The sequence below is a fragment of the Crocuta crocuta genome, unplaced genomic scaffold (assembly GCF_008692635.1).
Source record: "Crocuta crocuta isolate KB4526 unplaced genomic scaffold, BGI_CrCroc_1.0 scaffold1047, whole genome shotgun sequence".
NCBI lineage: Eukaryota > Metazoa > Chordata > Mammalia > Carnivora > Hyaenidae > Crocuta > Crocuta crocuta.
The window spans coordinates 285,998-303,884 of record NW_027531287.1 but is presented as its reverse complement, the minus strand read 5'-3'; the positions used below and the strand labels follow the sequence as shown (position 1 = coordinate 303,884).

General features: G+C 34.9%; 2 protein-coding genes across 2 annotated transcripts; one reads left to right on the top strand and one right to left on the bottom strand.

Annotated features, from left to right (window-relative positions):
• The first annotated feature begins 6,594 nt into the window (after positions 1 to 6,594).
• LOC144237774 (olfactory receptor 4P4-like) lies at positions 6,595 to 7,533 on the top strand. The gene has a single exon (XM_077771474.1). The coding sequence runs from the start codon at positions 6,595 to 6,597 to the stop codon at positions 7,531 to 7,533; it is 939 nt and encodes a 312-aa protein (XP_077627600.1).
• Positions 7,534 to 9,776: 2,243 nt separating this feature from the next.
• LOC144237767 (olfactory receptor 4P4-like) lies at positions 9,777 to 10,715 on the bottom strand. The gene has a single exon (XM_077771468.1). The coding sequence runs from the start codon at positions 10,713 to 10,715 to the stop codon at positions 9,777 to 9,779; it is 939 nt and encodes a 312-aa protein (XP_077627594.1).
• Between the last annotated feature and the right edge of the window lie 7,172 nt (positions 10,716 to 17,887).

The following is a 17,887-nucleotide window of genomic DNA, read 5'->3' as shown; positions in this document are numbered from 1 at the left end:
CTCAAATTACTAACTTATTTCTTCCACATAACAACTAAGTATTTTTTTCTACAGATAAGAATAACCAGCTTACATGGTTTTCAATGTTATTCAGGCCATGGTTGCTCTGATGCACCCAAATTCCTAACTTTTTTTTCTAAATTAGTCAACATATTCTTCTTCTCTTGACCATAAGCAGTGCATCTTTTTCAGACATATTTAGTCTGTCTCAATTCTTTACTCATATTGTTCACCCAGAAAGTCCCCAGTTAATGTTTTGCATAATCTATAGTTGACCCTTGAATAATGTGGGGATTAAGGATGTGTATAACTTTGGACCACAGCCTCTAGAATTTAACTACTGTTAGCCTACTATTGACTGAAAGCCTGACCAATAACATGAACAGTCAATTAACACATATTTTGTATGTTATACATGTTATATGTGTTATATACTGTATTATTACAATAAAATAAGTTAGTTATTAGGGAAATCCTAAGGAAGAGAAAATACACTTATAGCACTGTATTATACTTATTGTATATTATGCTCATATAATATAGGAGTATACTCATATAAGTGAACTCACATAGTTCAAGCCCATGTTGCACAAGTGTCAATGGTACTATTTTTATGTACAACTCAACCTTTATTTAGTTATGCAGCCTATTCTAGCCATTTTGACCATGTTTTCCATTGTATATATCTTTTTAATTGATTGCCTGGATTACAAAAACACCTTATTTATTTTAAAGGAAAATCTAAGTTTTTTTTTTTTTTATTCTTTTTGAGAGAGACAGAGAGCAAGCAGGGGAGGGGCTGAGAGAGAGGGAGACACAGAATCAGAAGCAGGCTCCAGGCTCTGAGCTGTCAGCAAAGAGCCCAATGCAGGGTTCAAACCAATGAACCGTGAGATCCTGACCTGAGCTGAAGTTGGACACTTAACCGACTGAGCCACCCAGAGGCTCCTATTTAGCACAAATCTTCATTGTGGTATTTGTAGGAGAAAGTACTATAAATTTACACCTGATCTCAGAGTTAAATCTGCGGAAAATGATTGCCAAAGTGGGGGCCAGAGGAGGAAGTAGGGCCAATGGATGTTCAGTAGGACACAAGCAGCTTGCCCCCCACTGTTCCATCAATTTATTCTGCACTAACACAGACTTCAACACCTGGCCTTAGGTTTCTTTGCCATTTTCTAGTTCAACCTCTGTAGAGACAGTATTCTCAACTGTTTCCTCCGAATTCGTTTCAAAAGAAAATACATGATTTATGGCCTATCAATATTGAATAGGAGTGAATTCTTGATTTGTGCTCAAACTCCTCAGGGTATAAAATGTTATTAACTACGGTGTAACTGTTTTTTTAAAGACTAAAGAGGAACTAAACCATTTCAGCTGTACACCAGCCAACTTTTCTTTTGGGAAATGTCTCATCCCATAGAAAAAGTGAGAGGAAGGTCTAGGGTTATAATCTCCCAGGTAACTTCCTTTAAGTAACACTCAGAAATTAAACAGAATTATATATACATGTCCAATGCTGAAACCACTGAATAGGTACCTTATGAGTAGAAAACACACAAAAGGATTTTTCAGCATAAATGTTAAAGATGCTTTTATTTCCTTTTAGTTTCAAAAATCAGGAGAGTATGCTTCTCCTTATAAGAGAAATAGGAAAGTCCCAGAACTGAGACTTAAATGGGCTGCTATGTGATGAAATTTATTAATCTTCAGCAGCAAAATTAAGCATTTATTTCGATTATGTTGAAAACACTAAATGTCACCTTTTATTCAGAGATAAAGAAATTTATCCATGAGATAATCACCTGGTAAGTAACAATGCAACCAACTTATGATAAACATGGTTTTCAAATTTTAAAAAGCTTATATACAGCATAAATTAAAATTTTATCTATATATATGCTGATTTTATAGGTTCTTTTCCCTGTTTTCTTCAAGTCTTGTAAATATTTTGTATAGCAATTTTCCATTACATTAGTACTGAATTCAATGAATGATTGTTACAATAACCCTCAGCAGATGTCAAAATGAAACAGCATTTTTCTTTTTCTGATATGAGTTTTAGGGAATTCATGAAGGAAATAATAATAATAAATAGGATCCTAAATAATAGGATTCATGTCATATATGGAGTGTAAAAGTAATAATAATTGGTAGATCAAGTGAGCACCTTGAAATTTAGGCAAAAGAAAGAAAAATAAAGACGGAAGAGGTACAAATTAAAAATAATACAAACAATGCAGTAGAGTGGGGATACATTACTCCCCCACTTCCTTTGCTATTCTGTATGTACAATTAGTAATTAAGATTTATGATTTGTTATGATTTGAAAAACCTTAATTTCAGAGGATTCTGGACATCAATGTGGAACAAATCTGATGAGAGTGAGAACAGAGTGAACAATAAAACAGAAAGGAAATATAATTAGTTCATTCAAGACTGGGTACTGGTGCTCAGAGAAAACTTTGGAGCTGTTGTCAAAAAGTTAGCTCAATCTTGATTTCCTGAGTGAGGTGACTTGGTTACAGAAAGAAATAACAAAAAATAGGTAATATGTCCCAGAAATAATTCTAATAATAATTTGAGCTTGACAACCAAATTATCAGTATCTAGATGGTGAAAATCACTAAAATATGCTTAAAATTAGTCTTCAGAAGCTAACAATATTTTATCCAAATTGTAAAGAGACTTGGTTTCCTATTTGCAAAATAGAGATAATGAAAGAATCGCTGGGCCTTTTAGGATTAACAATGCATGCAGAAGATTTAGAACTGCCTATAGAGTATGGTAAGCACTAAATAATATTAGACGTTATCATTATTTCTCTTTTATATCTGTGAAAGACTTTACTAATGATAGCAGTCTGTTTGATATAAACTGCAATAGCTTATATTTTTATCTATTAACATTGCAGTGTACTTTTGTTTACTTTTTCCCATTATATATTGAGTACCTAATTTATACATAATGATATGAGGAAAAGCAATGTGAAAGAGAAAATAATTAATTCCTGTTGCATACTTGGTATCTGATTATGCAGCTAGGGAACATTGATGTTGGGAATGCCCATGTTAAAAAGGGAAAAGCTGCCAGACAAGTTAATTACCTTACTCCAGACCATATGGCCAGATCTCCAGCCTGGTCTTTTGTGTGAGTCCAAAATGAATCCACTGACTGTAGAATCAAATTATCAAGGGTAAGAAGAATACGAGGCCCTGTCATTGCCTGGATGATGAATTGCCTTGAATCAATGTAATGAAAATTATTTCCTGGATGTTCAAATTTAAATTTTAATAATGAGATAAATGGAAGTATTTCAGGGAGGGTTAGTGACTTAAAGATCTCCACAGGTTTAAAGAGCCAACAGTTGGGGTGCCTGTGTGGCTGTTGGTTAAGCGTCTGACTTTGGTTCAGGTCATGATTTCACAGTCTGTGAGTTCAAGCCCCATGTCGGGCTATGTGCTGACAGCTCAGAGCTTGGAGCTTGCTTTAGATTCTATGTCTTCTACTTTCTCTGTTCCTACCCCACTCATGCTCTATTTCTCTCTCTCTCTCTCTCTCAAAAATAAACATAAAAAAATTTAAAGAGCCAACAGTTGTATACATTTTCCAGTGCTCATCAAGACAATCCCCTTCACCTACTTCACACATCTCCTCATCCATCTCCCCTCTGGCAATCACCAGTTTGTTCACTCTATTTAAGAGTCTGGGCTTTCTGTTGTTTGTCTCTTTTTTCTTTGTTCATTTTTTTGGTTTATTAAATTCCACATATGAGTGACATCATATGGTATTTGTCTTTCTCTTATAGACTTATTTCACTTAAAATTATATATTCTATGTTCTTCCATCTTGTTGCAAATGGCAAGATTACATCTCGAAACCCTTATTTCATGCAATTGATTTGAAACTTTGAAAATATCCATGTAGTATAGAGAAGGAAAGTGTATTTTACTTTATTTTATTTTATTTATTTTATTTTATCAAAGTGTTACTTTAGTTAACAGATTAGAGAAAGGAGGAGCCAGGAGGAAATGAAGAAACCCAGCTACAGTCATAGCTCACACTCTGTGTTTGTGCTGTTAGTCCTTCTGGCTCCTGTTACCAGGTTCTCTTTTTAAGTCACATAAACATGAAATCAGGATTTTATAAATCTAAAATTCAGCGACTTTAATATTAATAAAGGAGACATTATATATATATATGCATATAATATGAACGTTTTGGAAATGTAAGTTGTAATTTAAATAGCATGCTTATGAATTCTTTGGGAATCTGATGATATATTGGAGAATTGTCATGAAGAAATGTTCAACTGAGGTAAACAAGGGAACCAGGAAGACATTGAATTATTTGCCCATTTTGCCAGTTTGAGATCTAGTTAACACGAGAGAAAGAGCAACAGAGACAGAAAGACAGAGTTTCAAACTATCCAGCTTGTTAATTAATGAAATTTTTCAACTCATATTTTTTTCTCATGAAAATCATGTTTTTCTTCAAGGCTATCTGAAGAAAAGTATTAAAAATGAGCTTAGATTCTTGGAAAGGACTAACGGTAAACTTTAACTATAGAGGCATATCGGCAAATTAATTGAAAATAAACAAAACAAAACAAGAAAACAAAAAAGGGGCACTTTGGTGGCTCAATCAGTTAAGGGTCCAATTCTGGCTCAGGTCATGATCTCCCAGTTCATGGGTTCAAGGCCCGTATCCAGCTCTGTGCTGACAGTCCGGAGCATGGAGCCTGCTTCGGATTCTGTCTCCCTCTTTCTCTTCCCTCCCCCACTGTGCTCTGTTTCTCTGTCTCTTTTAAAAATAAACAAACATTTGGGGTGCCTGGGTGGCTCAGTCGATTAAGCATCCGACTTCGGTTCAGGTGATGATCTCACGATTCGTGGGTTTGAGCCCCGTGTCGGGCTCTGTGCTGACAGCCAGCTCAGAGCCTGGAGACTGCTTCAGACTCTGACCCTCCCTTGCTCTCGCTCTCCCTCTCTCTCTGAAATAAATAAAACATTTAAAAAATAAATAAACATAAACAAACATTTAAAAATTTAAAAGAAAATAAACATACTATTTAAAGTAAAGCTATTTTTAAAAAATATCTTCTATATATTTTTTCTGATGACAGAAATACTGAGAATATAGGTAATAGCCTGAAAAATAGTCCTTGGGGTTCACTTTTTATGAAATTGTCATTATTTCTGTAAGAAATAATCCAGTCACCTTAAAAATATAAAAAGAGGGGCACCTGGGTGGCTCAGTCAGTTAAGCATCAGACTTTGGCTCAGGTCATGATTTCACAGTTCATGGGTTTGGGTCCCACATTGGGCTCTTTGGTGACCACTCAGAGCCTGGAGTCTGCTTCAGATTCCCTGTCTCTCTCTCTCTCTGCCCCTCCCCTGCTTTTGCTCTGTCTCTCCAAGATAAATAAACTTTAAAATAATTAAAAATAAAACAAAGAAAAATGGTGAAATAAGAATGATTTATTAATCCAAGCTTTAATTTATTAAAAAAAAAAGAAAACAAAAACCGATGATTGAAGTCGAGTGTGTGTGAAGCAAGGGCCATACATGCCTGCTTGTATTGCTCTGGCTTAGCCTCTGTCTCTCAATATTAAGTATTTCTTTTTTTTTTCATCTCTCTATTTAAGTCAAAAGAAATGTCACAGCTTCAGCTGGCATCATGTTTTCTTTATTGCTGTCTGTAATGTTAACAAATATTGAATGGTTTCAATCCAGAATCAGGACTTAGAGTGAGGCAAGTGAGCTACTCATCTTGTGTGCAAACAACTGAACAATGAAGATAATAAGATTTTTACACAATATTTAAAAAATGCAAATTCCACCATAAAAAACCCAGAAGTTTATTTATTTATTTTTCCAAGTTTGTTTTAAGGAATTCCCGTTAGTTAATCTACAGTTTAACATTGGTTTCAGATGTAGGATTTTTTCTTAAATGTTTATTCTTCAGAGAGAGAGAGAGAGACAGAGACAGAGAGCCAGAATTGTGAACAGGCGAGGGGCTGAGAGAGAGAGAGAGAGACACAGAATCTGAATCAGGTTCCAGACTCTGAGCTGTCAGCACAGAATATGACGTGGGGCTCAAAAACACGAACCTCAGGATCATGACTTGAGTCGTAGTTGGATGCTTAACCGACTGAGCCACCCAGGCGCCCCAGTAAAGACAGGATTCTATCTTACAATTGAATACTTCATTTCACTTGTTTGGGTTTCAGTCTGGCTCTTTCAACCCATCAAGCAGGTGAGTTACTCCAGGAAAAGAAATGCATTCCCCCTAAGCTCACCTTTTGTATCTTCTACATAAGATGTTTGTGCATTTTTGTTTATGACATGAGCAATTGTGACCATTAATATTATACCTTTTCACTCTAAAAAGTAATATTATATTATGTGGTAAGCCTATTCATAAAAAGCTTAGAGTTACTTTAAAGTATACTATAGGAAGCTCATTAAATAAATGAATTTATTTTTACAACACTCATTCGAAGTCACACCATGCTCAGTCACTATTTCTCATGATGATTTGTCATTTTTTTTTTTTTCAGGCAAACCTGTTGAGACTTAACTGCATTAGACCATGGAAAATATGAACAACGTCACTGAATTTGTTCTGTTGGGACTTTCTCAGAACAAGAAAATTAAAAACTTGTGCTTTCTTCTATTTTTATTTTGTTACATAGCTATCTGGATGGGAAACTTGCTCATAATGATTTCTATCACATGCAGCCCGCTAATTGATCAACCCATGTATTTCTTCCTTAATAACCTTGCCCTCTCTGATCTGTGTTACACCTCAACAGTGACACCCAAGCTAGTCACTGACTTGCTGGCAGAAAGTAACATGATTTCTTATACGAGCTGTATGGCTCAGCTATTTGTCATGCATTTCTTTGGGGGAATTGAAATCCTTATCCTCACAGGGATGGCCTATGACCGGTACGTGGCCATCTGCAAGCCCCTGCATTATACCATCATCATGAACAGGCAGAGGTGTTACACCATAGTCACTGCTAGCTGTACCGGGGCGTTTCTGCATTCTTTTTTCCAGTGTCTCCTTACCATCAATTTACCTTTCTGTGGCCCCAATGAAATAGATCACTACTTCTGTGACGTGTATCCTTTGCTGAAACTGGCCTGTACAGACACCTACAGAGTTGGGATCCTAGTGGTTGCCAATTCAGGCATGATGGGCTTGGTGACCTTTGTGGTCTTGGTGCTGTCTTACTTATTGATATTATACACCATCAGGGCTTACCCTGCAGAGAGCCGCACCAAAGCTCTGTCCACCTGTAGTTCCCACGTCACAGTTGTGGTTCTGTTCTTTGTGCCCGTTCTCTTCATTTACATTAGACCAGCCACAACTTTCCCAGAAGACAAAGTCTTTGCTCTCTTCTACACCATCATTGCCCCCATGTTCAACCCTCTGATCTACACATTCAGAAACATGGAGATGAAGAATGCCTTGAAGAAAGTGTGGTGCCAGAAACTATGTTTTATTGGAAGGCAAATCATCTGAAAGTCACTTTCCCTCCTCATTACATATCCCACATACCTGATATTCATTGTACTTGAAACACCATGAACCCTGCTCTAAGAAAAATAAGCGTAGAAATTGGTGTTAGTGATATTATATTTAAGTTCTCTAAGCCATGAACTTTGCTCTAAGAAATATAAGCGTAGACATTGGGGTGACTACACTAATATAATAATTTACCTTGAAATATTTTCTTTTTTCCTTATTGATTTACTTCTTATTTATATTTTTCCCTTGTAGTCTGAGTCCTCATTTCCTTGCTGAAGTTCTGTTACACTTTGATATATTTTTCCTTTGGATTCTATCCATAAGACTTTCAGACTTGCTATCTGAAAGTCCCCTTTCTAATATCCCTATATTTTGGATTCATGAGTGAAATCTTCATGTGTACATAAACTGCATTCTTACTAACCATCCCAGACATAAAGTTTCCTCCTTCTGTTTTCATTGAAAAGGAGCATCGGAAACATAGAATCATATTTTCCACTTAGCTTGTTAGTTTCAATATTCATTGCAACAATTTTAAAAGCAAAAATTATTTTAATAGGGTCTAAGGAATAATGGTTATACAAAAATTGGAAGATTTTGCTAAAATACTTAATCAGATCATTTAAAAATCATAGCATTTTAATAATTATAAGTATATTTGCCATAAAAATCCCCTCTATCTAGTAATGAAAAAGAGGTAATAAATCAGGCAGCCATATAATTCACTCTCCAAACTGAGCCTCCTTTGAGCATAAAAAAGTTTATCAGACTTGCCAGCAAGAGGCAAATCTTCACACTAACCAGATCAAAGATTTCACTTTTTTTTAAAGTCTCTCTCTTTTTATAATGTTTATTTATTTTTGAGATAGAGGGCGAGAGAGGGGAGAGCCAGAGAGGGGGACATAAGATCCAGGATCTGTAGCAGGCTCTGTGCTGACAGTAGGAATCTGATGCAGGGCTGGAGCTCATGAACTATAATAAGATCATGATCTGAGCTGAGATCATGACCTGAACCAAAGTTCGATGCTTAGCTGACAGAACCACCCAGGTGCCTAAGATTTCACTCTTGATGGTTACATGTGTAAAAGAAAAAGTAGAAGGGGCACCTGGTGGCTGTCAGTTAAGCATGGGATTTTTGGTCTCAGCTCAAGTCTTCATTCAAGGTGGTGACTTTAAGGCCTATGTTGGGTTGCACACTGGGTGTGAAGCCTACTTAAAAAAAAAAAAGAAAAGAAAAAGTAGAAGATGGAGTCAGAGAAGATTTTGAGACTAGATACAACTGAGGAATCCTTTATTAAAAAACAAATAAAACAAAATGAAAAATACACATTGTTGAGTGAGTGAATCCAACTTTTCCAAAGATGTACTTCTTTCCATTAAGTTCCAAAGAACTGCTTAAACATTCCATTCCCTCTCACTCATTGACTCACTCTATCATCTATTTATTATTTATCCATCTTTCTCTTTTTCTATCTATCATCATCCTCTATCTACCCCATCGCTAAATCTGCTCTATATTTTACATCAAACATTATTTTTGGATTATTTTAAACTTGAATTTAGACAGCAAATGAAAATATTTTACTTTGAAAATATCCTTAGTTTTGAAGGATTTATATTTTCTTCCTCCTTTCTGCAGCATAAGTAGTTGTGGTTGCTCCTTGATCATATATACTTAATGACAAATCAGTTAAAATAGCTTAAGTTCAGCAATACTAATCATTGCCACCCATACCCTTTTTGGAGTATTTTGTCTGGATGATTGGGTCCAGGGAGGAATCCCGTCTTGTCTGTATGAAGCCAGAATATTTAGAAGTAGAAAAATAAGGAGAGAAGGTACATATCAGCAGTGTCTAACGTCTAAGTGGGTCATTAAGCCATCATGGTGGTTCCTATAAGTGATGAGAAGCAGATCTATGTGACAAGATATTTATATATTCATCCAATAAATATTTATTGAGCTCCTAATATGTGATATAGAATTTGCTGGCTACTAAGAAATTAGCAGTAAAATAAATATGACATGACCCTAGTTTCATGGAACTTAAAACTTAGCGAAGGATGAAAACAAGGGAAGCACATCAGGAAAGGAATATGAAAGAGTAATCCACCGATGGCATTTTGCTATTTAAGGCTTGCCTTTTACATGTTCTGACTAATTTTTCCGTTGGCAAAGAATCAAAGAAAGGGGGTATGTAATGAGAAGATACCCATTTACATTTAAAGATGGAGAGCCTTCAAATCATTGACTTCCCTTTCCAAAACCTTCCATTGCACCAAACTTTCCTTATGGCATTTTTCATCTCTGTGTTTCTAAGTGTGTAGATCAGAGGATTAAGCATGGGGACAATAATTGTGTAGAAGAGTGTGAACACCTTATCTTCCGGTAAAGTTGTGGCAGGTCTAATGTAAACAAAAATGACAGAGGCAAAAAACAGAATGACAACTGTGATGTGGGAGCTGCAAGTGGAAAGTGCTTTGTGGCGGTTCTCTGCAGAATATGCTCTCACGTTATACAATATCATAAAGTAGGAGGCCATCAAAACCACAAAGATCACCAGTCCCATCAGGCCAGAATTGGCAATGACTAAGAAACCAATTTGGTGTGTATCAGTGCAGGCGAGTTTCAACAAAGGGTATACATCACAGAAATAGTGATCTATTTCATTGGGGCCACAGAACGGTAAAAAAATTGTCAGAAGAAACAGGCCAAGGGAATGCAGAAACCCGCCTGCACATGATGCTCTGAGAATTGAGTTACATCGTTGCCTATTCATGAGGATGGTATAGTGGAGTGGTTTGCAGATGGCCACATAGCGGTCATAGGCCATTCCCGTGATGATGAAGACTTCGACCCCTCCAAAGAAGTGTGTGGTAAACAGCTGTGTCATGCAGTTTTTATAGGAAATGACCTTCTTCTCTGTCAGTAAGTCAGTCATTAGTTTGGGTGTCACAGTGGAGGTGTAGAGGAGGTCTGAGAGGGCAAGGTAATTAAGGAAGAAGTACATGGGTTGGTTACTTAGCTGACTGCAGGTGATAGAAGTCATAATAATCAGATTCCCCAACCAGATAGCTAGATAACAGAGTAAGAAAAATAAAAAGCAAAGGATCTCGACTTTCTTATTCTTAGAAAGTCCCAAGAGAATAAATTCAGTAACATTATTCCTATTTTCCATGAACTGATGCTCCAGAAACGTATCTGAAATGACAAAAATAATGAAGCAAATCATTTATGAGAAAATGGACATCTAATATCCAATTAAAATGGCCTAATGCATGTTTTAAGACCTTAGCCATGTTGAGATCTATTGAAATCACTCATTCATTTAACAAAATATTTTCAAATATCTAGTCCTAATACTCTTCCAGAACTTTGAATAATAATAAGATGAATTAAACAAAGTCCCAGTTTTTGTGCAATTTGCATTCTTTTGTGAGGAAATAGGACATTATACTCCCTAAGAATAAAAAAGGGGACATGAAATAGTGTTAAGTATTTATTCAAATACTAGGTCAAACTATACATATTAATGTAAATAGTGTTAAATATTAATTCAATCAATGTTAAGTACACATAAGGCACCATTTTAGGATGTAAAATGGAGGTAACCATAGCATTTACTTAAACAGATGGTTTCTAATGAGATCACAAAAATGGTGGAGGACATGTGACTGATTTATACAATGCTGGACACATAGTCAATGTTAAATAAATATTAACTAAAGAAAAAAACTAGGAGTTAAATAAATATTAACTAAAGAAAAAACGGGCTCTGTGCTGACAGCTCAGAGCCTGGAGCCTGCTTCAGATTCTGTGTCTCCCTTTCTCCCTCTCCCCCTCTCCTGCTCATGCTGCCTCTCAAAAATGAATAAATGTTAAAAAAAGATTAAAGAAAAAACTGGGAAGTAAACAGTGTGCTGTGGGCTTGAAGGAATAATACAATACTAGAAATAACCATTAATCCACTAATCAAGTAATTTGTGATAGAACTAAAAAGGAAGTAATTTTTCTAAGTTGCTCTGTAATTTTGGGGGTTTGTAAGAAGAAATAAGTATATAAATCACTCCATGAAATTGTTATATTACTCAAGACTTATTTGTAGCATAATGTATCTATACTTCTGATTTTCCTATTTCTTTCTCTTGCAGGATTATAGAAAATCCAACCTTAGTTTTAAAATTTTATTCTTGGTTCAGTAATTTTTATTTTATTTTTTTAAATGTTTATTTATTTATTTTGAGAGAAAGAGAGAAAGGGAGCACTCGAGCAGAGGAGGGGCAGAGAGAGAGGGAGAGAGAGAATCCCAAGCAGGCTTCATGCTCTCAGTGCAGAGCCTGACATGGGGCTCGATCTTATGAACTCTGAGATCAGGACATAAGCCAAAATCAAGATTTAGATGCTTAACCAACTGAGCCACCCAGATGTCTCTGGTTCAGTAATTTTTAAATGAATTAAAATATGTTTATATATAACTGATACCTTCTGCTTTTCTGTTTAATTGGATGTATTCTACTACAAGTAAAATTAAACTTAATGATAAGAGGCATTTCATTGAAAAATATATATATTTTTTATTTTTTTAACTTTAGATATAATACTTGAAAGTCAGCGGTACTTCTTTATAAGAAATATATATCCGGGGCACCTGGGTGGCTCAGTCAGTTAAACGTCTGACTTCAGCTCAGGTCATGATCTCACCATGGCTCGTGGTTTAAGCCCCACATCGGGCTCTGTGCTGACAGCTCAGAGCCTGGAGGCTGCTTCGGATTCTGTGTGTCCCTCTCTCTCTGCCCCTCCCCACCTCAAGCTCTGTCTCTCTCTGTCTCAAAAATAAATAAACATTAAAAAAAAGAAATATATATCCTTAGTGCACAAATTCTTCACTTTATATCAGGTTATGTTATATCCAAGATAAATTAATTTAAATGTTTAAGTAAATTATTAACAATAGCTTATTCATTATAATTACACTATGAAGATTTTAATTTTCCAATTTACACTCTTTTTTTATTGTCCAAAACTTTTACCATGAACTCTTATTCATTTTTAGAAAAATATATATTTTATAAATAAAAGTGTATTTTATATTTCTAATGTGTATGATTTAAATTAATTTGAAAGTGCATTTGTAAATATGTCCATTTATCCTTTAAATGTAGTTTAAAATATTGAAGGATTATGCCCACTAGATCCTGGAAGCCCACTTAGATTTTTATAGCAAACTAAGGTCAGGGGTTACACTGAAAATTATTTATCCTTAAGTGAGAATTTATTTAGAAACAAATATGTGTTAATATTTATCAAATTTCTTTTACTTGAATGATAACACCCACAAATTCTGTTCAAATTTGCTGAATAAAAGGAATGTTTCAATTCTGTGTCAATAATACCAAAGGTCTTGCAATGTCAGACAAACAAACAAGGGTTCAGAAAATTCCAAAGCTTTACACAATTTTAAATATTGCTGTCACAATACTGTGACTCAGAGTCGGATGAAGAAATGATATGAAGGTCAATGTAAATTTCATTTTAATTACTCCTTAATTTTTCTACTTATCTACTCTTTCAAAATAAGTAATGTTTCAGAAAAGTTATTTGGATTAGCTTTTTTTCAGGTTCCCTAAGTTGGAAATATCATTAAAGGAAAAAGTAGTCTCCTTTAATTTCAAAACAGGATCCTCAAACACAATACAATAAAATAATGGAGCTTGCTTTCCTCCTTCATTTGCTTCCTTACCTTCTTAGAAAGTCTATCCACAAAAGTGGGTTCTATAAAATAATTTCTGGAGTGCCTGGGCGGCTAAGTCAGTTAAGCAACCCACTTCAGCTCAGGTCATGATCTCAAGGTTTGTGGGTTCGAGCCCCACGTCAGGCTCTGTGCTGACAGTCAGCTCAGAGCCTGGAGCCTGTTTTAGATTCTGACCCTCCCTTGCTCACTCTGTCTCTCTCTCTCAGAAATAAATAAAACATTAAAAAAAATAAAAAGATAAAAATAAAATAAAACAATTTCTATAAAATATAGAAACTTTATATATGATTCTATGAAATAATTTCTTCATATTCTCTCAAATAGAAGCAGCTATACTACGTTCCAGGTAATTATCTGGTGAGTGTACTATAGCAATAGCTCTTTGCCCATTCTGTTAATTGTTCATTCCCTAGGTTTTCAGACTTCCATCCTTATGACAAAGAAGTTGGATTCGATAATCTCTGAAGTTCTCGCTCTCCCGACTTTGACTATATGTATCCTGATTCTCCATTAGTTTGGGGAAAACACCTGTCTGCCTCCCTCATGCCTTCCCTGCTCCATTGGATACACTGAAATTACAGAAAATATAATATTAGCAAGTTCATTACCATTTCTGTGCCTCAGTTGACTTCTCTGTATAACTGAAGTAACAATAATACCTCCTTAAAGGATGATGTTTTGAAACAATAAAGTTAGGGGTACCTGGGTGGCTCAGTCGGTTAAGCATACGACTTCGGCTCAGGTCATGACCTCACAGTTAGTGGGTTCGAGCTTTGCTTCAAGCTCTGTGCTGACAGCCAGCTCAGAGCCTGGAGCCTGTTTCAGATTCTGTATCTCCCTGTCTCTCTGACCCTCCCCTGCTCAAGCTGTCTCTCTCTCTCTCTCTCTCAGAAATAAATAATAAGCATTAAAAAATGAACTAATAAAGTTAATAAATGTGAAATTTCTTAGAACACTGTCTGGAAAGTATTAGACATTCAATAACTGTTAGCCACCTTCTACAATTACTAAATGTAAAATCAAAGCCCTAGAGAAAAATATAAGTAGACCAGATAAGAAATTGTTATCTGATACTCTCTGCTCTTCACAATATTAGCAATAACAAACTTTGGAGATGGACCCTAGTTCTGAACATAGCGCTGATACTTAAATTCAGGATTCTTCACTTCCTTGAACATTTTCTTCCTTCTTCGATAAAATGAACACTGCAGTGCCTAACTTACAGAATTACTGAGAAACTCAAGTAAAATAATGCATGTGAAGTTCAATGTTCAAAAACACGCTAGTTGCTGCTGTTTCCTCCTTGCAACTTCCTTCAGTGTTATAAATGTAGGAGGTGCTCAGGATATTCAAGAGGTAGGAGGTCCCTCTAATTAAGAAGTTAGTTCTTCTTAGTAGTTCTGCAGCTACCTAAAATAAGATAGGATCTTGGTTCCAAAATTCATGGAAAAATCTTGGGAAAAATATGTAATCTCATTTTTTTTCATTTATAACACGAGTAATACTGTAACTCTCAGGTCTATTATAAGTATTCGATGAGTTCATTTACGTAAAAGCCTAGTACAGAACCTGGTATATAAAAAATCAGATATTCAATAAATATTTTTAGCATTAATATTTTCATTTTTGCCATATCAGTGGACACAAATATAAATTAAAAATAATAAGTCATTATTATAATTTTTGAATAGCTTATTAAAAACAAATAATATTTCAACAAGGATAAATGAAGGTTAAGTAGATAAGACATAGTATAGTTTCCCTGCTATAAACAATCTGTTCTTTCTTACCCAAGAGCTGAGGTTTCTCACATCAGGGTTAATATTCTCTCTTAAGTACAAAATCTTTCCCTCCTTGTCGTTGACCTTCAACCCAGAAACCTGTAGAGCAACTTCTTGCTTACTACAGTCATTTAATTCTTCTATTTTCTTTCCTTTGGATTCATCAACCAACCCTCTCTAAATTAGATGGATATTCAATTCTCCTTTCACCCTGAAAAAAAAACAAAAAACCTGTCTATATTAAACCTAGACAAAGAGAAACATCCTTAGATATTATACATTTGAGTATGTTGCCTGAAAATTTTGCCATACAATGTTGCTTCTTCAGTCTTAGAATCATACCAGCATTTTTCTTTTTAATCATTTTATATTCTGTGCAGGGACCTGCTGAGCCAGTCCATTCCTCTTCATATTCAATTATCCTCAATCATGGAATATCAAGGGCTAATGAATGATATTTATGATATTCTAAATAAAGCAAAACAAATAAACTACAAATATTTTGATAGCTGTTGAGGACGTGACACTGATAATTAGAGCACGTGACACGCAAATCTTCAGTCCACCACAGCTACGGTGCTAGAGATGGAAGGCAAGGCAGAAATTTCCCCAAATAATAAAGATTGTATTTTTAATGATTATGAATGTTTTTCCATTCAAAGATTCCATAAAAACATTAGATACTAATTATATTCAGAATGATTTGAGTATTCTTTTGAAGTAAAATGACTGGTATGTTTATGAACTGGATTTACCTTACCAGCTGCTTCGCTGAACAGACAGATTTCCTACAAGCTGAGGCTTCCCACCTAAAATAAAATTGGAAAAAAAATTAACGTTGCTTTGCAATAATAAATCTCAATTGCATAAAGTCTTATGAAAGAACTCTTGTGATATATCAACAGTACAGATACTATGGTAAACTGAGCCAAATTTTAGAAATTTGCATATTATATTTTCATTTCTAACAAAGAAATGTGTCTCTCTGACATTCACCTTTGTTTCTAAAAATTATATATATAAACCTTAATAAGTATATATACTTTTTGATATTTATATATTGATGTATTCTTATATATAATATATCTACTTTTGTATATCAAATTGATATTTAAAGTGAGTTTTGAGAAAAGATGTTATATAGAACAGCTCTGAACATCTCTGAGGGTTTAGAAGTTTCCCATCAGTATACTTTGCCACAAATATAAGCCATTGCTTAAATTTCTCCCTAACAATAATGACAAAGTTAATAATTATATTTCCCTAATGCATCAGTATCCAAAGCACTGAGATTAGATGTGGGAAATGGGACTAGATGGAAACGTTGTATATAATGTTCATATGTCAGGACAGGGCNACCCTATGACCCAGATGAAAAGTACAGACTGTAGACCAAGGTTAAAGATTTATTTTTTTCCCCAGAAAAACTAGCTTATTAGGGTGTTGGAATTTCTAACTGATGCTCGGAAAAGACTCCTTTTCTTTGTAACTATTCTTCCATGAAGCTTGTCTGCCCTCATGGGTTCTCTTGCCTGGTGTGCATGTAGCTTAGAAATGTATCTTTTCTTGGCAAACTCTTTTCTTAAATTATATTATTTTATATATTTTATATTATTATACTATTAACATTTTACAAATGTGTATTTTTGAAAACATAGAGAAAAGATTACAACAAATAAAATGGTATCCTCAATTACTTCCTTTAAAAAATATTCACTGTCACCGGGGCACCTGGCTGGCTCAGTTGGTTGAGTGTTCAACTTTGGCTTTGGTCGTGATCTTGTGGTTTATGAGTTCAAGCTCCATGTGGGGCTTGCTACTGTCAGCACAGAGCCTGCTCAGGATCCTCTGTCCCCCTCTCTCTGTCTCTCCCTGCTTTCACTCTCTCAAAAATAAATAAACATGATAAACATGTATATTTACTGTCACCACACCTAAAAAGTGTGGGTTGGATAAAATTCAGTGTAGAGAATGCATATGGCAGTGGACAAAACAGTCTCTGCCTTCAAGGAGTCTAGAGACTAAAAAAAGAGGCAGATAATAAACAAACCAAACAAATATATAAGTACAAACAACATATTTAAAAGCAAAGAACAGGGAACTCTTAGTCTTTTTTTTTTTTTTTAAACATATGGAAACCTTATTGAACAGTGTAACTTTGACTTTATGTTATTTGGCTACTGCTACTTGGTTGTCCCTTGAATTTGTGTTCAAGTAATTCTACAAGACAATTATATTTCCTTATCTTTTTTTTATATTGAAAGAAATCTTTATATTTGTTCTGAAACTGCAATGACACGATTAAATCAACTTAAAAATTTTACTTTGTCTTTATTGTCTGCCCGGAAGCTTAATAGAAATTCTCATTGTTATTGATATTGTTTTAAACAGCAGATGTCTATGAATGCATCTAATTTTATAAGTTTTTAAATTTCAGCAATATTTTAAGATACCTGCATGCTCCTAAACTTAATGTTCATGTTTTATTCCTCATTTCAAGAAAGTTATATGTAGTGGGATATTCCTTTAATCTATTTGTGTTCTGAAAGTAATAACAGAGTTACAATTCTATCAGTATATCTCAATTTCTTGATTTGAAATATTAATTATAATCTTTATGTAGGCAACGGATGTGTATTTGGGGAAAGGTGGGAGGCTCTATACTCAGATTGCCTCTTTTCTTTTTTTTTTTTTTTTTAAGTTTATTTATTTATTTTGAGAGAGAAAGAGAGCATGAGCAATGGTTGGGAAAGAGAGAGTGTGCACGCGCGCGCGAGAGAGAATCTCGAGCAAGATTTGTACTGCCAGCATGGAGCC

What these genes read in the sequence shown, in the direction of transcription:
- LOC144237774 (XM_077771474.1), top strand. Translation starts at nt 6,595, where the DNA reads ATGGAAAATATGAACAACGTCACTGAATTTGTTCTGTTGGGACTTTCT.
- LOC144237767 (XM_077771468.1), bottom strand. Translation starts at nt 10,715, where the DNA reads ATGGAAAATAGGAATAATGTTACTGAATTTATTCTCTTGGGACTTTCT.